At 36.1% G+C, this 23,074-nt stretch overlaps 1 protein-coding gene across 5 annotated transcripts in view; it reads right to left on the reverse strand.

Moving 5' to 3' along the window:
• Nucleotides 1-81: 81 nt before the first annotated feature.
• The window catches only part of LOC117987889 (uncharacterized), a 133,945-nt gene continuing 110,952 nt past the window's right edge, over nucleotides 82-23,074 (reverse strand). For all 5 annotated transcript variants that reach the window (XM_069502580.1, XM_069502584.1, XM_069502581.1 and 2 more), the window contains 5 exons: nucleotides 13,796-13,951; nucleotides 12,695-12,847; nucleotides 11,816-11,955; nucleotides 10,880-11,096; nucleotides 82-10,294 (listed from right to left, as the gene is read on the reverse strand). In XM_069502580.1, coding sequence (XP_069358681.1) covers nucleotides 9,986-10,294; nucleotides 10,880-11,096; nucleotides 11,816-11,955; nucleotides 12,695-12,847; nucleotides 13,796-13,951 — 975 coding nt within the window. In that variant the 3' untranslated portion in view covers nucleotides 82-9,985. The remainder of the gene's footprint in view (nucleotides 10,295-10,879; nucleotides 11,097-11,815; nucleotides 11,956-12,694; nucleotides 12,848-13,795; nucleotides 13,952-23,074) is intronic.

Raw genomic sequence — 23,074 nt, forward strand, 5'->3', positions numbered from 1 at the left:
TTATGAGCTAGGAAGTAGGAGCATAGATAATTATTTTCTCTAGCTTATGAGACTTGTACACTAGAAATAAAACATACACTGTAACTATGTTTCTGTTCTAATTTATTTGATTAATCATCTGTTCTATACACATGATATGCACCAATGCCTATAAATAACACAAACGATGTAGGTACGAACAATTCGTGGCTATGACAAAAACAATTATTATTATCATTATATATACACACACAAAATCAAAAATTCCATATTACTATCTCATATAAAAACATTAATTATAATAATAATTAATAACTTTTGTAACTTATTGAGCGCAATGACGAACATTTCTTTTTATAATAATTACAAAATAAAAGTTTAAAATTTACTTCTCAACAGGTATCGAATCTCAAAATGGTAAAACTTTTCATAATCAACATTTACTTTAATCACAGTGATCATTCTATCAAATAGATTTCACTTGCACCGTAAGAACCGCAGACACACAGACGGAAATGTGTCAAGACAGAGTCGAGTAAGGCCGCGATTACACCTGTAGGGGAAAGCAGGTAGGATTCGTACACTTTTTACTCTAGGTCATGTAAAAACAAAACTAATAAATATTTCAAAATAATTTCAACGCTGCTGGATTACCTAGTTATCTGGCTTTAATTATAATGTAGTTCAGTGTTGATGCAAAGTAAGATGACAAAGCTATGATGAATTTCCCAAAAAATGGAAATCGTACGAAAGCACCCCACACGCGAGGTAGCTTCGTACATCGAGTAGGGTACATTCGTACATAGTGGGGAGCCTTCGTACACAGGGATTAAAAAGGCTATTTTATATGAAATTAAACATTTATTGATATCAAAATTAACGCAGAATCAACCTTAAGCATAGTAATAATTAACAATATGGTGTTTACAAACAATTTGTTACAATTTAAGTCATTCATTAATCAACATTCTAATTTACCGTTATAGTGACTCGCGTTTCATCTCTTTAGCCTTCTGTTTTCTCTCTTGTTCTTCTTTTTTCATCTTTTTTGCTCTTTTCTTTTCTATCAGTCTATTTTTTTCGGGATTATATGTTATATCCTTAATTTTTCTAATACTTTTCCTTACTTTGTGTCTTTTTAGGTGCATTCTCATTCACTTTAGGCTAAGGTAAAAGGTTGCATAATTTCTAGCGTCATCATCCCACAGTTGATGTAGATGGTGATGGAGGTGGCAATCTTGATGATAGATCTTGTTGAGTAAGAGTTATTTCTTTGGGAGTTGAATTGGGATAGCGCCTATGTCAAAAATAAACGATTTCTTAGTAATTATTATTAAACAGAGGGTCTTCCAAATTTCGTGAAATCCACGTCCATTGTAAGTTTTAACCATTCTAAACTGATTCTAAAGTTGTCGATTTAAATATAAAGAGTACGTCAAATTCTAAATAATATCTGTCCCGGCTGTACTCACGTGTGTGTACTCACGTGTGTAGTAGTTTAAATGCTAAAGTACGTCAAATGTTTATGACGTCATATCTATGTATATCTTTTATACAAGCTGGCATAAGTACTATGCCAGCGTTTTGACGTTTGATAAGAAGTTGCTAATTTGACTTATAGCGCAGCTCACGACAGGCATGAAACTTCGAAGAAAGAAAACATCGAGGTTTCACCCACACTGGCAGGCGTCAAATGTCGCCTATATTTGACGCTCGGTAGGCTATGAAACTACTAGGTTTGATTTAACGACACCCCCTAGCCTAATATTTAGCAGATGTCGATTTCAGGATCAAACCGAGAGTTTCTTCACTCTAGTTCTACTCTGCTAGTCTAGGCACCACCACTATTTGTTGCATGTTATCATCTGGGAGTGGTTTAGAATTGGAATCCCATAACCCAGTTAGTGCAAAAACGATCTGAACTCACGCGGGGTGCATTCGTAAAGTACGAATCCACCCCACTAGGAGTGGACGAAGGTACCCCAACCAAAAAAATCAAACAATAAATTTAAAATAAAAATAACGGTGAGGGTTATCCCAAAATAAATGTTTACACATGAATCTAAGGCACTTATCCAAAGACTATTATATGTTACTTTAACAATTTGAGCCAAGCTTATTACGAATTAATGTCGTCAAAGATGAGTCGAAAAATTATTTTCGCGGTGTGAAAACACGTTTTAAATTATTCTAAAAAAACTGACTGTTGTACAGCCACTGCACTTAGCTGTGAGCCTATGAATATGAGCGGGCCTCACATATACAAAAACACAAACGCGTCACCATGTAGCATAGTGTAGATATGACTGTTGTACGAATGCTCCCTCTGTACGAATCCTACCTGCTTTCCCCTACGATTTACTCACGTAAGTAACTTATGTGATTAACTTACGCCAAATTTATTAATGTAAACACTCTTATAATTTATTTTCATTAATTAATTTGTTGTAAATTAATTACGTATGCTACTTACGTGAGTAAAAGTTACAGGTGTAATCGCGGCCTAAGAAATTACTACGCTGCGCTGTATCAAGACATTTCTGTCTTCGAGCGTCGTACTTAATTAACTACGCAGAACATGTTAAAAGCAGCGATTGCTCAGAGATGCAAGAAAAAACATTACCTTCCTTTCTAGTTTAAAACCGTTAATAGAGGACTTTCCGTCACTCGCTCCATACACGCGTAATTTGGCTCTCATTTGAATATTAGCCAATCGAACTCGATGTCATTTTGTAGACACGTTCTAGGAACTAAAATCTATGTATGTGGTTGTTGGTTGTAAGTTTTCCGTAACAATAACTATATAGTTCTAAAATACACGGTTTTAAGATTTTTATATAAATTCATTGTAACGGAAATTTCGAAAATATTATACATAGATTAGTTCCTAGAACGTACCTACAAAATTTCGTTGAGTTTGATTGGTTAATATACAAATTGGAGCTAAAATAAGTTTGTTTGAAGAACACTATGAATAACCCCCTTTTAAATGATTAGAACAAATAAAATTGAGGATGAGATTATGGTAAGTTATTTTTAAAGAAGATATAATACAGGTCCATACTTTAAAAATCAACACACTTTTAAAATCACTTATCAATAGAGAATTCAAATAGGTACGCTTAACAACTTAACTTCAGACTGGCTTTCAAATGTATTTTATTAGTTTCCTATTAGTTCTTAACTTATTGTACTTTCTAAAGACCTCAATTATAAGAGATTCATTGTTTTATAAAATCACCGCCGTTTGCACAGAGAAATACTTTAGCAACAGCAAAGGAAAGTCGTGAGTAAAACAATGTATGACATAACTATAAAGGCAGGTTTAGATTAAGCATCTAACTCTCGTTCGCATTCTCAGACAAAGGATCAATTGGACTTGTCAGAGGCGTATAGCCGAAAGGGACAAAACAACAAAAGAAATCATACTTCGGTACGTATGAAAGGTTGTTTCCGAATTTGCGTTCGCTGCAACTGTTACAGCCGATCACACAGCAATTCACTATAAATGGCTACGACACACCTTCAATACTAAATTTAAAACAGAGAACTAAACAAAAACTCATAATATTTGCAATAAATTACTATCACAGAGGACAACTGTGCCCAACAAAACTAAACTATGACAAAGACAAAAAATGTGTTTTTGTCTTTATTACTCTTCAGAGCTTTTCTATACACCTAGCTTGCTCTAACAATGTACCTACCTATTATTATTTTGATGTCAAGTCTCCTTGATCCTTAGTCTGAGTCCGCATAGCATTCACACAGGCGGCGGTGGTGGTCGTTGCGTGTGAACATTCCTGCTCCAGTTAACTGACTTATTCGTATTTTATGTACATTTTATGGCAGCATTGGTGTACTGTGAAGCTTTAATACACTGTTTGAATATAAACCCGCCGTAAATATTTTTTATAAATCTACTACTCATTAAATGTAACCCGCAAAGGAACATTCTTTTTACAGTATATTAATCTTAGTATTAACGAATTAATTGTACTCATAACTATGTGGAACAACTGTTTGGTCGCAACTTAATTTCTAGCTGAAAGCTGGCAATGAACGTGGACCACGTGGTAATTTTATAGAGCAAGAACCACCAGACCTTATTTATTTTCTGAGAAACCAAATATTATGTGGGATAGAGTAATGTTAGGGTGTACTTACTATTATTGTACGCATATTATTTGCTAGCTTGTGCTGACAGCCAATTTATAGGCATCAGCTTCTAAAGGGACCGACGTAAAAACATTGCTTACTTTTCTTAAAGTCTGAGTGATTGTATGTACCTATGTTTTACAGAATTATAGAATATTAATAATTAATATTCAATACTGCCAGACACTTCACGTCGGCGGTAATTTCCGCCAGACGCTTAAAAGCTCGCAAAAAATAACATACGAAATCTTACTTATAGCCTGAGTCGTATTTTTATATTATGTTACTCAGGAAATATACTTACATAAAAATCTGCTCTCAGACTTTAATAAGAAAAGTGAGTAATATTAATATATGATGATACCTTTGAATTGGCCGTCGGCACAAGCTCGCAAATATATGTACGTATGTTAAAGGTACACAGTAACACTACTCTATCCCATACATTTTGTTTCTCAGAATATTAGTAACGTCTGGTGGCACTGGGACTTGGACCATAAGTAATCACCTAGTAGTCAAGCAATTCCGTCGGTTAATCATTGCTATTGATACTTTGTTTCACTGATAGAATATTAAGGTTGGTTTAAAAACCTACTATTATTGTACGTAAATGAAAATTACTTGTCGATCGATTTTAGGCCACCCTTACGCTTATTATTAATAGAAACAAACATCGTGAGCCCTTAGTAGTAAGCCCGCCTAATTTTATTTAGTCTTCCAATAATGTTATCGAATTAGATACCTACGCGACGTATCTAAGTATTGAAGTTATATACAATTTTTTAATTTTTACAAGTTACAAGCTTTTGCCTATTTTGCTTACGGCTTCACAAGCTGTCAGCTCAACTCAATTCACGATTTTGATCAAACATGATAAATTACATAAAGCTGACGTCTTTACCTATGCTTTCGAACTGTAACAAAAACCCGGCGCGGTTTAAACTGATTTAAACTCGTGAATTTAACGTCTGTTTGATTCACGTCTAAAGTTACATCATGAAACATTCAATCGGGCCAGTGATTAGCCGAAAAATAAATACTTATTACAATTTTAATACTGTAGAGTTTGAATCATGAAACAAGAACCAATAGGTATTTATTCTATCAGTAAAATAAATAGTCCAAAATACCTACAGCCATTTTATATTTAAAGTTACGTAAATACTAGTGAAACACACATCATAAAGCCCATACACAATTTTTAAACTGACTTTAAGCTAAATAAACAATTAGGCCTTGAGAAGTCGAGTAATTATATGGTTAGACTTAAAAAATTAAGAACTATGAAGCAATATAGCACGATTTAGGAAAGCGATCGTCGCAAGCTATGTTGTGGAAGCACATTATTCAATATTCTTATGGGAATTAGAAATAACACCGTAAATGCCATTTTTGTAAAAAAAGAAATGATTAGTGCATTTGCTATCGTAAAAATTAACACGGTATACCTACGTACTTAAATTTTTCATTCTCTTTACAATTCCATTATTTATTAGTTTGTTTAGAACTAATGTTAGTAGGTAGGTATAGATATAAATTGGATGTGAATTATATATCTTGTGACGTCTTTAAATTGGGGTGTGTAGGTAAATATTTTCCCTATAAAAGGTTATATCATTCTCTAAATAAGCAGACATATTTTTTGTAAAAATACTTTTGAAAAATGTGTGATATTCAAAATTTTGCACTCAGGGCCGAATTCAGCGTGGAAGTGTAAAGGTTTAAAAAGTTAAACAATAGTATAAATAGGTGGTGATTAAAAAATAAGATATCTATAGATCTATGCAACGCTTATTTTGACCCTGAATGCTTTTTGCGTCTGCTGGTAGACAAATATAAAATTTTAACCCTGTCACCAGATTATGTGCGCTTGACGTTAACAACGTTTAAAATATCGTAAACCTTTTTTTAAACTTTTGTAAATAACAATTTACATGAAAATAAAAGGTATAAGCAATATTTTGAAATTGAGAAAGGGAAATCAATTGATATTTAGGATTATACCGTAACGACAGATGATGATGATTCTCTATGTACACAACACTGTCAAACAAGCCAGTAAGTCTAAATAAAGCTCATAATTTTCCTTAACATCTATTCATGTGGCTTCTGATCATTAAAAGTATAGTATTTATACTTAAACTAAATATTTCGGCATTTACCAAACAAACGCACTTTAATATATATCCCAGAAATTTGAAGAGTATGAAATATTATAAACTACATATATGTAATACCGTCGGCTTATAAAGAATACATGTTTCGATTATTATTCTTCATATTTTTAACTCAATTATTTGGTTTAATTGTCTGCTGCAATGTAAATAAATATTTTTTATAGTTCAGAGGTAGTATTTTATAAATTAAGACTTAAACTAAGAGAAGATACTTTAGAAATTAATTTTCCAAAGAGATATTACATTTTATTGCTTGTGTCGATATACATATTATATAATTTTTATGAAAATTTAAATTATAGATATTAATATAAATACAGTTACATATAGTGATTAAGTAAATCAAGCAGATATCTTATGCCAAAATAATCATTAAGTAATTGACAATTCTTAGATTTAAACAATTCAAAACAACTACATTCATCTGATTACAAAGTTATAATTGACAAAAAACTAATCAAAAATTTTTTACCACGCAAATATTTTTTGTTTAATAGTTTAGTTCCAAAGTAGAGACATTACGAAAATCCATTAGGATCGAAATGTTTTTTTTTTAATTTTTAAGTCTTCTTTTATCATAATATCTTTTTTTAAAGTAAATGATGCCAGCCATAAGCTGATTTTGATTGTAATGAATTTTCGTCGTAGCAATTCAGTTAAAGACACTTGTTCAAGTGTCACACAATCCATCATATATATTCTAGCTAAATCTGCAGATATACATTTGAATATTCCACTACTAAAGGTGCAAATATTTCTAAAATATATAATATAATTATAATTATATAAACAGTATTTCACTATTGTGCAGTATACAATGCACGCTTAAATGTTATATTTGATATTGTTAACACTTCGTTATAATTTTTAAATAGTTATATTCAAACGCTTAACAAAAAAATATAAATCCTAAATTCCAAAACGTATCTGATGATTGATTGCATTCTGGAATTTAGGGTAAAAAGATAATCTAAATATATAAAAGGCAAAGGTGACTGACTGACTGACTGACCGACTGACTGACTGACTGACCGACTGACTGATATATCAGCTCACAGGTCAAACTACTGGACGGATTGGGCTGAAATTTGGCATGCAGATAGCTATTATGACGTAGGCATCCGCTAAGAAAGGATTTTGAAAATTTAACCCCTAAGGGGTAAATAGGGGTTTAAAATGTGTGTAGTCCACGTGGACGAAGTCGTGAGCATAAGTTAGTTTAATATAATATTCATTAATTCAATTTGTAAATTACTATTTAAGTAGAATATTCACTCTACGTTTAAATTTAAATTGTTTAAGTAATAATGAACGAGTGTTAACAATATTTTTCATGAGTTTAAGAAATGTGCTTTACCGCAGTTTCTTTCTATCAATAATAATTACTGTTAAACAGTATCACTCACTATACACTGACTTACTATTTTAAGCATTTATATCATAAAGTTGGTGTATTTACGTAGTTCAAACGCCAAGGTAAATGATTATTTTATCAATTATATTTTTATAATTTCTATTATAGTAAATATAAATATATATTCTCAAATCCATCAATTACATTAACAATTCACTATACTAACTTATCTAGTTAAATAAATTTAATATATCTCCCACTGTTTTCGAATATCATTTTTCTTTACCCTACTAAAATATTTTGAGTTATCGGCCTTCCTAAAAAAGTTATCATTTTTGCCGTGATTCTGTCACATAATTTCCATAAATTTAATAAATAAAATTTTAAAAATTTAATAATAATAATAAATTACTATTATTATAATAATATCTACGTAATATAAATATCGAACAATAAATATATTGTGTATAATAAATTATTAAATATTTGAAATACTCGGCGAATGAACTACACTGATTTCTTGACATTTAATTTAAATAAAATTATCGCGCATACATCATAACACTCTATTATACATCAGTTAACAATCATTATTGTCAGTTATATAACTAGTTATGATTTTATATTTAAATATAAATTCGCACTAGTATTTAGGCAGTTTTAACACAATTTTATGTTTATATCATAATATATTCATTATATTTTATATTGATAAACGACAAGGTGCGGTTTCTGTTTTAAATTAATCTTTACTTAAATATTAAATTTAAAAAAACCTTAAGTACTTCAACAAATATTTATATTCGATACCTACCATTATATAAAATATATACTTTTATATAAACCCATTTTTTGTCCATTACTAAGTTTTATCGTTACTCAGCCGTGTACACTATGTATCATTTAATTTCATTTAAAAAAATCAGCTCAAGAATTATTGTTTAAATTTGATACCATAATATAATATTTTATTCATTCGTATTTTATTAGGGTTCGGTACCTCAAAAGGAAAAGGGACCCTTATAGGATCACTTTGGTGTCTGTCTATCTGTCCGTCGTATCCACGGAACAGAAAAAAATTGGTAGGTACTAAGGTCTTATAGCACAAGTAAAGGAATAAATCCGAAAACCGTGAATTTGTGGTTTTATAAAAAAAAAATGTCATGAACAAATAATTAGTATTTTCAAAGTAAGATCACTATACCAATTGGGGTATCAAATGGAATGGTTTACCTGTAGGTACATTCTAAAACAGTTTTTTATTTTTTTTATGCATAGGTAATAGTTTTTGATTTATCGTGCAAAATGTCGAAAAGTACGGAAGCCTCCGTACGCGAGTCTGACTCGCACTTGGCCGGTTTTTTCATTAATATATATTATGTATATATACATAATTCAATTCAGGGTACCAAAGTGTTTGTTTGATAATTTAATTTAATATTTTTTTCCCTATCTTAAAAAACCACACCTGATCGTAGGTATACTACCAATAGTTGGCGTTACGACGGATGACTAGCACATTCAGTATTAAAATGACTACGGATTTATAAACAACGCTTACAATTTATTCGACAATACTCTCTACCATACGGTTCCGTTCGCTACACTAAATAAAACAGCTGAAACACTCGTTGCGGTACGCAGTTGAAAAAAACTGAAACTTAGCTTAAAAATTAGGTACACTCTCATTATTTTAGAAATCGCCGATTCTGTGAACAAATCTTTGAATTTTTGCTTCACGTATCATTTCAGCTCACGTTTAAAATCATTATCATTAATAACCTCATCGTGGGTTCCCTACTGAGCACGGGTCTGCTTTCAGAATGAGAAGGGTTTGGATATAGTCTACCATCGCTGGCAGACCTTTGAAAACATAATACCTACAGAACTCTCAGGCATGCAGGTTTTCTCACGATAATTTCCTTCGCCGTTAAAGCATATTTAATTGCTATAAAATCACTATGTAAAGGGCAGGTAAAGAGTATTTCTTATCTATTTATAATTTATATTCTATAGTGGAGCAGTTTACGGAGAAGGTTATGTTTCGATCATACCCTAAGGCCTACATAGATAAGGATGGTAAAGGCATTACCGACAACATTATGATAAGGATGAATATTCATAATAACTACCTACCTACCTTTTTATAGTATAGGTACTCGTTAACAGAGTTGGCAATTTCTAAACAGAGTGTTATATATATTAGGTATATCAAACGTGCAAAATTGATCTCCACTTGCCGCCACACATATCGCTTTGGCCGATCATAGTCATAGTTCGTATAAAAAGTATTGCGACAATGTTTATTGCTTGTGGGTTAGGAGCGTAACTGCGCGGGGCTGAGGACCAGCTCGCCGTCGGGGCCGCCCGCGAAGGACACGTTCCTCGGGGGCGGCCTCTTGCCTGCCGTCTGCTGCGCTGACTGGAGGGACGGCGACAGCCTTGGCTGTGACCCTGGCTGCGGCCCGGGCTGCAACCCTGGCTGCGGCCCTGGTTGCAACCCTGGCTGTGAACTCGGCTGCGACCCCGGTTGCAACCCTGGCTGTGAACCCGGTTGCGACCCCGGCTGCAACCCTGGCTGCGACCCTGGTTGCGACCCTGGCTGCGATGCTGGCTGCGACCCCGCCTGGAAGGAAAGGAGGAGTAATTAAAGATTACTTTGGTAAAGTAACCACTTGAAAATTTCCATAGCCTAGAACTGTTCGTTAAAAAAATCCTTTTACAGTGTAAAGGATTATTTAAATGACAAAAAGCTTGGGAATGATTTAATGTCTTGTCAGCGATGCCACTGTTCTACAAGACTGGATCCTAAAACTGTAGCTATCAAACTACGGTGGTATGTCTACAGGCTGTCAATTTAGAAAAAATGTCTCCTGTGCCTTAGAATTGTGAACAGACAGACGCTTGTCCTCTTCGCCGCTTCGCACTTCCCACGAGGATGCGTCGAAGCATCGCGCCGCGCCGGCTTACACGGTTCCTTAGCGGTAGAATTCTAGCAGCGGTAGAATGTTGAACTTACTGGCTGCACGTGAACAGTCTGCGGCTGCGAGTGTGTGGAGGACGCGTTGGCCGTGCGGTATCGGCGCAGACGCACGTCCTCTTCGCCGCTGGACAGGCTGGACACGTCGCACGAGGACGCGTCGAGGCGTTGGACTGATGGACACGGTTCCGTATCGGTAGGATTCTCGCAGCGGTAGAATGTTGAACTTACTGGCTGCACGTGAACAGTTTGCGGCTGCAAGTGTGTGGAGGACGCGTTGGCCGTGCGGTATCGACGCAGACGCTCGTCCTCTTCGCCGCTGGACAGGCTGGACACGTCGCACGAGGACGCGTCGAGGCGTCTCGCCGGCGAACACTGCGCTGGTCCCTGACGTGTGCTTGGGCACCTCGCCAGCGGCATCTCTTCGCCTTCCACGCAACCGGACAGTCTGAAACAGGTAAGTGTATAAAAAGTTAAGTTAATGGTTGACAAATAATTAAGCTTCTGAGCATCTCTAAGCTTTAGAGCAACCTTACAACTCAACGTTAACTTTGTTTAATATGAATGTAAAAATATTTATAGGTACAATTTTGTCAGATTTACATTGCGCTGGTGTCACGGTTTTTTATATGGAATTACTTATCATCAATGTTTCAGAAGATTTTTGTTATTATTCAGGTCACTGAATCATTTCGCCCAATTGGAACGTGAGAATTAGGTACTATAACGTTATTTATTTATTTATTTTTATTTCATTTTAAATAATAAATACACTTACAGAAAAACCAGAACGTGTACATGCAAAGTTGTTAAAAGCTTCCTAATTAGGTACATTCTAAAAAAATCACTTAACACACAAAAGTACTTAAGTACAATCTATTCAAATATAACAAAATTGCTTTTATGAAAGCTGCTTCTTTTTGTTAAAACACGTCGGCATCTGGGAGTTGTTCCAGCATCTTGTTTAGCTGTGCAATTACCCTGTGGGTGGGTGCGGGCGACCCGCGCCGCGTCCGAGGCTGGCTCGCCGGACGACAGCAGCCTTGGCCGACACGCCGCGGACCAGACGCTCCTTCTGCACCGCACATAATATATCTCCGCAGAACCGCGACGCCAATACGGTATGATTTTATAATGACGTCGACAAAGTAAAAAGATGCGAGTTACCTTCTGTTCTCCTTGTGGTTGGTCCTCCGCCTGCAACAAGGCTTGGCGAAAATACAAAACATAATACGCAGCAAGCAACACGAAAGGCCGGCCACGATGAGTGACGGGCCCACCAGACGTAGCGCTGGTGTTTTGAAACCCTGGAATAGGACAAATAAAGTGACGTAGTAATAGGACAATAATATTACCAATAGGATACAAATTCTGCAAGTTTTCACCTGACTAAGCTGCAAGCAAATCTTGTAAGTATTGTAATTACTTATTGCAAAGTGGAGATTAATGGGGACGAGAAAATTCGAATAAATGAAAATCGTCTGAGAAGTACGAGGATATATTCAAAGTGACTTGATCTACAACATCAACATATGTTTGAATCACTCATTAACCTAGGCCAAGCATCCCGCACCTGAGCTTCGCGACTATCCAGTTCGATTCCGGGCATGCACTTCTAACTTTTTGGAGTTATGTGCGTTTTAAGAAATTAAATATCATTTGCTTTAACGGTGAAGGAAAACATCGTGAGGAAACCTGCATGCCTGATAGTTCTCTCCATAATGTTCTTAAAAATTTGTGAAGTCTACCAATCAGCACTGGGCTAACCTAACCTAAATCCTTCTCATTCTGTGAGGAGATCCGTGCTCAGTAGTGGGTTGGCGATGGCCTGATCATGACGATATGGAACGCCCTTCCGACCTCAGTTTTCCCCTCCACTGTTAATATAGGTACCCTCATATCAAGAGGCATCTTCTAGGCAAGCGCGTTCTATCTTAGGTTGCATCATCACGTTCCAGCAGGCCTCAATGCACCTAAGCTACGTTAGTTCTTTTATATCTTCTGTGCCTAAGCGCTAATCTAAAATTTAAAAAAAATGAAACTGACCTTGTCTCCGGTGCCGACGAAGTACACGACGAGGCCAAGTGCGAGAATGGCCAGCCCCGCGTACAGGAGCCTCGCGACCCCCCAGGGCTCCCCGCTCGCTCCCTCCAGATCCCCGTCCGAGTCCGACGATGACCCGTATGAGGCATCTCGGACCTAAAACATTGTTCATCTTCTTATTTAACTGAAAAACATGATTTATAGCTACTATGCTACCGTGAGTCTAGCGTGAGTCTAGGCCGCAGATAGGTAGTACACTTATAAGTCCACTCACGTAAGTAGCTTACATGATTAAACTTACGACAAATTTACTAACGTAAACACGTAAGCTACTTACGTGAGTAAAACTTACAGGTGTAATCGTGGCCTGAAACTGACAGTGAAGTGTGAAGGCTCTAGTGTAACTTTAACGGGTCGTAATCGGTTTTGGAAAGTATGGAAATAATTTGACAGGAACACTTTATGATTGATATTTTCATACAGATTGACCAGAGGATTTGACGTTGGGCAGATTTACGCAAAATAATTGGCGTTAGCTTGAAAAGTTACACTAGTGCCTCTCAAATTTGATTTGCGTAACAGCTTTTTAAAATTGTGCCGCGTGGAGTTATCGAGGAGGGAGCATCAGCGAGCAGCGCCTATACTATGCAGTCTCGCTGTACAGTGGTGCTATAGCAGTAATCTTCATTCTTCAGTACTTAAAAGCAAGCTTAAGCTGTTTAGTGGCGGTATATAGTAAGCACCTACCCGATTGGTGCGGTGCCACTATTACCGCAGGTCGAGTGCTCGTGTGGTTGCCGAGCACGGAAGGACGGAACAGCTGCGGCGGCTATGCTATACAGGCGCTATAATATAGTGATGCTATAGAAGTGGTCTAGAGTGCATCGAAGCTGGCATAGGTTGTATGGTGGTGGTATGGAGTAGGTAACCGGTTGGTGCGGTGCCACTTGCCGCGCAGATCGCGTCGAGCGCCCGGGTGGTCGCTCAGAACAGAGCAGTAGCAGATACTTACAGACTTAGGCTGTACAGTGGGGCTATATAGCAGTGGTCAAGAGTATATCGAAGCAGCCTTAGGTTGTATAGTGGTGGTAGAGAGTAGTTTACCCGGTTGGTGCGGTGCCACTTCCCGCGCGGATCGCGTCGAGCGCCCGGGTGGTCGCCAAGGACGGAGCAGCGGCGGGCGGCGCCGCCCGCGCCCGCGCCTCCGCCGCCGACCGACAGCGCCGCCGCCTCCTGCCAGGCCGCGCGACCAGCCGCGCACTGCAATATACCAACGTGTTTGGTTTATTGATCTATTGGAAATCATCTTTTAGAGCGTATTCAATGTGTTACACCACTAATTTTTAATTGTAGCTAAATTTTCACATTTATTTATATTTTCAAAACAAACCAAACGTTGATAATTTTTTTCAAAATTAAAGTAAAACAAATTAATCCCATTGCACATTTTTAAAACGTATTTCGTCCTTAAATTTTTTATGACAGTTAAAAAGTAGTTGTGTATAATCACCAAATATGGTAATGTAATTTAGCTGTAGGTACACTACGAAAGGAGTCCAATGGTGTCCATGTTATCTCTCTATCCGGTGTCTATAAACTATCCGATCATTGCTTATATTCTCAGTGGTTACCGAAGGTAGACAATAAGAAATAAGAGATTGGTTTACTTTTGAACACTTCGCTTCGTAATTAAATTACACAACCATTGACATACAGAATAGGCCTGTAGCCAACATTCTGGTATAATAGCTATTGAAGTCAAGAAAGGATATAGGTAGTCCTGCTTCAGGTGCCTATTAGCCATCAATAAGGCCGCGGATACACCTGTAAGTTTTACTCATGTAAGTAGGTAACTACATTTACAATAGTTTTATTGTAAATTGATTACGTAAGCTACCGTGAGTAACTTACAGGTATAATTGCGGCCTATAGACATCAGTCTCTAATATTGCGCTTGTGAGATTATGATAAAGAGAGAGAAGTTAAGACAGTGGGCTTTAATAGTGATGATAAATTAAATCCAATGATTACTAATGAAAGTTATCATTTAATTATTTGTCAGGTAAGGCCAAATACTAAGTAATTAAAAATCAAGCAAAGCATCTGCTGTATTATTTCAAAGTAAGAATCCTAATCATCTAAACAGGCTTCTATAATAATCAGAAGCTAACAACCTAGTGTTTACTTTTATCTCAATGTATAAAATAAATAGCACAAGAGGGTAGGTGATAAATACAGAAGTAAAACCAACCAAGTCGAATAATAATTGAATTGTATTGTTCAGCATTGATCTATTTATATTAAAATGAATCTACCACCCGTTTCGCTAAGGTGTTTAGTCATGGAGAAGAAAGGGCAAAGAAACTCCATAACACACATCTTTTAAAACATTAGAACGTTGAGTAAAGTAGTAGGTACATATTTGGTACACAGTTACAACAGGTAACCTATAAAAGGCAAATGATTACATTACATTATAATAAAATATAAGAATACTTAACTTCAGTAAGGTCCGCTGTGTTTGCTCTGGGCTGTCGATACAAGACTGTCCCCTCTCTGTCGAGGTAGGGTACTTTTATAACACTGCCATCGCAAACAAGGCGGATATCGACTATCACATGATCTTAATATTAATCATTATTTATTTTAGGTTTGTTGACAAAAGGTATGTTGACACGCCCAATTTACAATAATAAAATCAGTGACATTGATGGTCTACATATTAATAATTTACAATAATAATAAGCGACTTAAATTGTCAGTTTACACAACATTATTATTTCACATAATAGCTATTGCCAACTGTATGTTGACAATAGCTTAATATAATGTCACTCTTAGTATATTGACAATATTTAATTTACAATGAATAATTAGTGACATGTATTGATAATTTATATAATATTATTTTTCATATTTTCATATTCCTAGATACCAAATTAAACAAGAATAAACAATAATAGTTTTACACTATTGTATTGTATGATGACAGCAAGAAACTAGGAACATTGACATTGTATCCGGAAACGGAATAACGATTCTGTTTTAAACATCACAACAAACATTTACTTCAGACTCCCAAGTTTATGATTAGATGAATTTTAGCATAATAATTATGTATCCAATTTTGTCGTAATATAACACGCTCTATGGTTCTTGTATTTTTTATGAAACAGACCACATTCTGCAGTAATCTATTTAGCAACCAAGAAACATAAAAAACAGTAGTTTCCTATGTTGATATAGATTTTCTATAAATAAAAAAATACTTAAGAGTTATCAAACCTAGGTAAGTATATAAAGTTTGTAAATAAAATTACGTAACTACGTACGTTTACAAAAATAGACTTAGAATATATTTTTATTGAGAATTTTATATACAAAAAATAGGAAGATTTTAAAGAAAAGTCTAGACTCTAGATAGTTTTCCTAATACTTAGCTAGTAACATAAATTTATGATATTATAATACTAAGTAAATCATTGCATAACACTTAGTGAAGAAGACTCTTATCTAGCAAGAGTTTTTTTTTTTAAATTGGCATTCCAACTACAACAGAGTTAGATCCGGTTGCATGACAGGCGGTTAAGGTAGGTACGTTACGGTTAACGTTAAACTTTGATCACCAATATAAAGCAAAGTAGGTTGCACAAGTTAGTATTCATACCTCCATGATTGAGTTTAAAAGTAAAATTTTGATATAAAGTTAACAAATCATGACTTGTACAATCCATTTCGTTTTTTTTTTTTTTTTCATGTACCAAAATTGTAGTTACAAAGTAATAATAAATTAAGTTACATTGGAAATGCTTATCTCTAAACAGAGATTTCTTCCAGCTTCCCATTCATTCTATTTTATTGACGATCAAAAATTTAGTCGTAGCCGCGTAGCCGTAATGTAGGTAACTTTAACCACCTTTAACCGCCTATCATGCTACTGGATCTCAGTTTTAGGAATCATGTTGTACGAAATAACTACGCGATAGTCAGAATAGGTTTACAAAAGTTTGTGAAATACGCAGATAGGTGCAGCCACGAGAAAAAGATACCTACCATATCTGCTTACTTACTGCTTAAAGCTCATAAGCTTTAAAGAATGGCTTTATACGACTACATTGTTAGCGAAGAATGTCGTGTAGGTACGTTAATGTGACATAAGAATTCGGTATAACACTAAATTTTGCTTCTTAGTAATTATAATAGGTTGATTTATGCCCCATTTGTATTGCGGCGGGCGCGGAACACGCCAGCGGGCTAGGGTTACCAGGTAATTTTTCTGACCAGAAATTTTCCGTAAACTGGTAAAAAAATTAATTAAAAAAGAATCGGACGTCTATTTTCTGCATACGCAAAATACAAATTGTCGCTAATCTTCTGGAACTATGGGAATTCACCAGATAGACTGGACTTTAGGATCCCAAGAAAATCGACGATTGTAAGCTATTTACGAGATTGTATGGAATGAGTTTATGGATTTCTTATCTTTACCAACAAATGTTTAGGAATATTCACAGGAATTCTTAATTGATACAAATGATAAGAGATATAAGATACCTACTTACTACTACTGCTGTTTTCAATTTTTTTTGCGGTCTACGCTTATTTCGAGTATTTTTAACAACTTAAAATGAGTTTTTTCTCTTCACACGATTTATTCTTTTAGCGAAACCAATAATTAATCTATGGGAACTAGCCTCGCGACTTCGTCCGCGTGGAGTACACAAATTTTAAACCCCTATTTCACGCCCTTAAGGTTTGAATTTTCAAAAATCCGTTCTTAGCGGATGCCTACGTCATAATAGCTATCTGCATGCCAAATTTCAGCCTGATGATCCGTGAGTAGTTTGAGCTGTGCGTTGATAGATCAGTCAGTCAGTCACCTTTTCCTTTTATATATTTAGATAAACTCGTGTATCTGGTAGCCCCATTCCAAGCTAAATAACTCCTTTAAATTCAGCCTTTTATACCATATAAAATGTTTATAAAGCAATTAGAACATGTAGGCCTGCTATTTGCAGCTTGCGAGGCTTTTCATACTTTAACAATGCGTACTTAAATATAAACTGTATCGTTTCATAATGTTCACAAACATTTAAAAGGTAGCCTCTTTTTAATTACCCACATATCGTTAAAAGCTACGAGCATGTTAAAGGCCTCTGGAGCTCTATTGTTACTTTTTATACCAAGTAAACGTGAACGTGAGGAAACCTGCATGCCTGAGAGTTCTCCATAATGTTCTCAAAGGCATCTGAAGTCTCTCAATCCGCACTTGACCAGCGTGGTAGACTATGGTCAAATACAAATCATTTATTCAAAGTAGGTACTATTGTAGGTACTCTTTTTGATAATCAGTTGATGGATGATTATAATATTATTAGTGGTGACAATTAATTTCAACTTAAAACTAAAGCTACGAGGGTTCCAAAATCTTTCTCATTCTGAGAGGAGACCCATGCTCTGTAGTGATCGGCGATGGGTTGATCATGATGAAACGTGAATTGTGAAAAAATCTGACATATTTTATTATGGAAAAAACGTCGTTTGACAATTCGTTATATTTTGGATTACAGGGCTACATAGCATTGCCAATTTTTTTCTATAATGCATTAAATGGGTAGGTCTATGTATGTGTGTGTCCCGATGTGTCCAACGGGCGTCACGCGAGAGAGGCACCGGCGTACGTTCTTTAGAGTTCCCGGAGCCTCTCAATAACGCGCTGAGGAGGGCCACCGAGGGGGTTTTAGTGGGTAGAAATCCCATATAACCCGATTGGGTATCTTCAGAAGATTTCCCCCTCGAAAAAAAAAAGAAAAAAGGTCTATGTATGTACCTAAGCAATGGTTTAGTAGGTAGAAAGTTATCGCTTTTTTGAATACCTAGTCAACACGCGGGCGAAGTCGCGGGCATCATTTAAAGTAGGTAAGTATGTAGTACCTATGGACAAGTATTAGAATGAATATGAAAGTTGATACAGGTACTTGTAATGTAGGACAGTAGGTAAAGTAAAAAGTTATACAAAACTTTTAAATTCGAATACTCAATAGAAAATAAACTAAATATAGGTACAAACCTACTCGGTTTGTAGGCAATGTAGGTTCACTTGTAGACTAGCAGAAAGTTTGACTTTATCTAGATCCAGTAGGTACTGGTACACAGCTGGTACGATCGGTGTTAACTCTACGGTCTGTGTTTCCCAAATAAACATGACCGCGATATGTGCCATTGTTTCTCAAACTACAGATTTTAAACTTTATTAATGTTTGCGGTCAGAACAAGTTTGAAAGAGCGTGATTTAAAAAACGGTGATTAAAGGCTAGCGGTGGTTAGACCTCTAGGTGGCGGCCTCCTATTCGAGAAGTCCAAGGTTCGATTCCGGGCACTTTTTGGAGTTATAGTCAGTTTGAAATAATGAAATATCATTAACTTTAACGATAAAGAAAAATATCGTAAGAAGAGCATGCCTGAGAGTTCTCTATACCTAATGTTCTCAAAGGTATGTGAAGTCTGCCAATCCGCACTTGGCCAGCGTGGTAGACTATGGGCAAAACCGCTTCTCACTCTGAGAGGAAACCCGTGATCTGTAGAGAGCCGGCGATGGGTTAATCATGATGATGATGATTAATATTTGGTTCCTAGGTATATTTTGAGTGGCGTGTCGGAGTCCTAGAGACTTATGTCTTTATGTGAGCAGTGGACGTCTATCGGTTGATAATGATGATGGATATTTTGAGTAGCGTATGTTAACAGTCATAGATAGATATACGAGTAGGTATGATAATTGGAATAACATCGCGTGACGGCAAGACATTTTTCAATTAACACGGTTCACATTAGGACCAATGGCAATCGACCTCGCGAGTATGAAATTCATCGAGTAGGTACCTATACGAAAACTTTTAAATTAAGTATAACTAGGTATTAGGTACATAATATGTAAGGTACGTAGTTAAATAGCTTTATTTAAATAGTTCGCTAGCTCTTGTCGAATTCAAAATAGAAAGCGTCTGTTAGTTTCTCACATCTTTATGTAAGTATGTATCAACTGTAATTTCACCCGCCCCATGTTGAATTTTCAAAAATCCTTTCTTAGCGGATGGCCACGTCATAATAGCTATATCTGCATGCCAAATTTCAACCTGATCCGTCCAGTACTCAGTAGTTTGAGCTGTGCGTTGATAGATCAGTCAGTCAGTCACCTTTTCTTTTTATATTTTGAGATTACTTATATCAAATGGATTACAACGGGTGCAAAGATGATACGAGCTTACGGACATCAAAAAGTGTCCCCCCGCCTCATACCCCGATTGATATCTCGACCTGTCGCGTACTATACGTATCTTTTTACAAAGGTACGCGAGAGGTCGAGATGTGCGGTGGGGGGGGGGACTTACCGCACACGCGCACATCACCCGCGCTCGCCCGCACTGGGCTAGCGCGGGGCTGTACGGGTGTGCGCGAACTGTCGCATACTATACTCTATCTAAGCTTTAAGGTATTTCAGTAGTTTTAGAGTTCTATTGATCTACCACTACTATTAAATACTAGTAATAATCTAGAACTATGAGTTTTAATAATATAATCTTCATTTAATTGTGAAAGACAGTTCAAAAGGATCTACTTATCATTACTGAGTACTGACAGTTTCAAAAGCGCCAACGAAAATATTATCGGCATTTTGAAAAGTTTACAAACAAGTCACGATCTCGATAAACATCGGGAAATGTGAAATGGGGCAATAACCAGTGGATTTGAGGCATTACTCGCCCATTGCCTATTGGCTGGCGACGATATTTCATGTCATAATACTCGGATACAAGTGTAAACCGACGACGCGGCCTTTGAACTATGCATTTCAACTAATAAATAAGTGCTCTAATATAATTTGTGCCTTAGGCGTTTGTCCTACTGCCAAAAAAACGGCCAAGTGCGAGTCAGACTCGCGCACCGAGGGTACCTACAAGTCCTTATTTTACTGTTACATACAACACCAGAGAATCAGCAGGTCCCAGTTCCATAAGGTCTGTAAGTGCAAGCGATAGGTCTGATAAAAATGGTAAACTGAGTTTTTTGTGGGCTCTTCTCAGACCTGGGCGCGTTTGGAACCCTCGTAGCTTTAGTTTTAAGTTTACGTAGTTAATTAGCACCATTACATCATTATCTTACATTCCACAATGACAGTCAAAAAGTGTATAATGGTATCCAATTTGTATACAACGCATAAAATTTAACAACTCACGCGCCTTTTTACTTTGTTTGTCAAATTTCATGGCAAAAGTACAATTTTAGTTCTTATTTTAAAAGCGAACCGTACTATTGACATGACATTTGACCCATAGAGTTAAAATGGCGCATGAGGAGTCATTTTGTAAGGACTATAAATGATTTGACTTTGACTTTGATGCAGACGTGCGTTCACGAAACGCGTTACCGAATCGCTGCAAAAAGTCACCATGTGTGACCTCCATAACACCTCACGGCCTTTTTGTTTTTCACAACTCATAAGTTCGTAATGATGCCTCCAGCTGGTTGAGGCGCCATATTGCTATTTACAGGATATAGGCTATAGTGCGGTCCAAATAAACAGCCCCCAAAAGAGGCTATAAAGGAAAAAAATATTCTGAACAAGTCACTTATTATTATTTGATCTTTTCCGTTTTTTGGGGATTTCCTTTTCCTGATATCAAAAGAGGATAGAAAATTGACAAAGCCTGTCCTTTATAATTTTGAATATCTTTCTCTGCATTGTTTTTCTCACTTATGAGGGTCGTGATTCTTTCTATTAATACATAGTACATAGTATTCATGGGATATCTTTCTAAATTAAAATACTTGACTCCTGAATTCTTCCTTTCGCATAGTTATTTATAATTAATTACTTATTTCTTCATTTATGTACCTACATAAAGAGGTTAGAGGATGTTATTTGATTATTTTGCAATTACTAAAATGAAAATGAGACAACTTTGTGCTATATTTTCCTATTTAAACTATAAATGGTACAAAAGTGCATAAATAACGATTTTTTTTAAATAATGTGTGTCCGCTTTTTTGTTTTCCGACATGATGATAACTAACGATCTACTTCTTACTATAAGTACATAATGCAATATAAATATTACTGCCGCACCTCCCTGGCACAGTGGTAAGCGCTGTTGTCTTATTATTGGGAGATCTCGGGTTCGATTCCCGGTAGGGGTTTGGAATTTTATAATTTAAAAATTTCTGGTCTGGTCTGGTGTTATCACCCTGCCGGCAAAGCCGTACCGCCAGGTGATTTAGCGTTCCGGTACGATGCCGTGTAGAAACCAAAGGGGTGTGGGTTTAACAAAAAACGTGTCATACTCTTCCAGATTAGCCCGCTTCCATCTTAGACTACATCATCACTTACCACCAGGTGAGATTGCAGACAAGGGCTAACTTGTATCTGAATAAAATAAATAAAAAAAACTATAAGTACATAATGTCATATATCCAAGAGTAATATTTTAATAAACTCGCACGCAAGGTTTAATTTTAAGTTCGCTGACGTTAAATAGAGATTATCTTACGGGCAGGAAATTATTAGCTGACGGCTGAGTTGAGCTGAGTTTCCGGTGAGCGCCAACAGTGCTTTGGGACCATTGATGTTGGAATCCCCTCGATCTTCCAACGTAATTAAATACGCCCATATATAACCTGCTAGGTATATTATTTATTTTTCTAGGAAATACAGAGAATAGTTTTGTAAATAAATGTGTCGTTGTCATCGTCATAGTCAACCAATAGGCGTACACTGCTAAACATAGGTCTCTTTTAAGGACTTGCACACGCCGCGATCTTGCACCGCCTGAATCCAGCGGCTCCTTGTGACTCGTTTGATGTCATCTATCTACAGTGGTGGATCTACCAATGCTACGCTTTCTGGTCATCATTCCAACACATCAGGATCCCAACGTCTACAGGTTCTTTGAACTGGTTTTATAATAAAATTCCACAATCAATTTTAGACTTGCCTTTAAACAAGTTTAAAAAATCAATTAAAAGTATGCTCCTAAGAAAAGCATATTGTACAGTCGAAGACTATGTAAATGATAAAAAAGCTTGAATTTAACTCGCTCCAGCAATGCACGGGGCTGCAATTGCTTGTACAGTATGGTATAATAATATTGTAAATTGATCACATGAAAAAAGCAGCCGGCGAGTTTCTTGTTGGTTCATCTCGGTAGGAACGGCATTCCGAACCAGTGGTAAATTAAACTAGTTGACGATTCAAAAACACTTGTAAAAGTTTACTCAAATATAAATATATTCTATTTTATTCTAATGTTGTCCGCCCATTGCCACCGATCGATGATTTATAAAAACCACATACATAATTATTTATCTTCTATTTGATTTAGCTCA

The sequence above is a fragment of the Maniola hyperantus genome, chromosome 13 (assembly GCF_902806685.2).
Source record: "Maniola hyperantus chromosome 13, iAphHyp1.2, whole genome shotgun sequence".
Taxonomy (NCBI): Eukaryota; Metazoa; Arthropoda; class Insecta; order Lepidoptera; family Nymphalidae; genus Maniola; species Maniola hyperantus.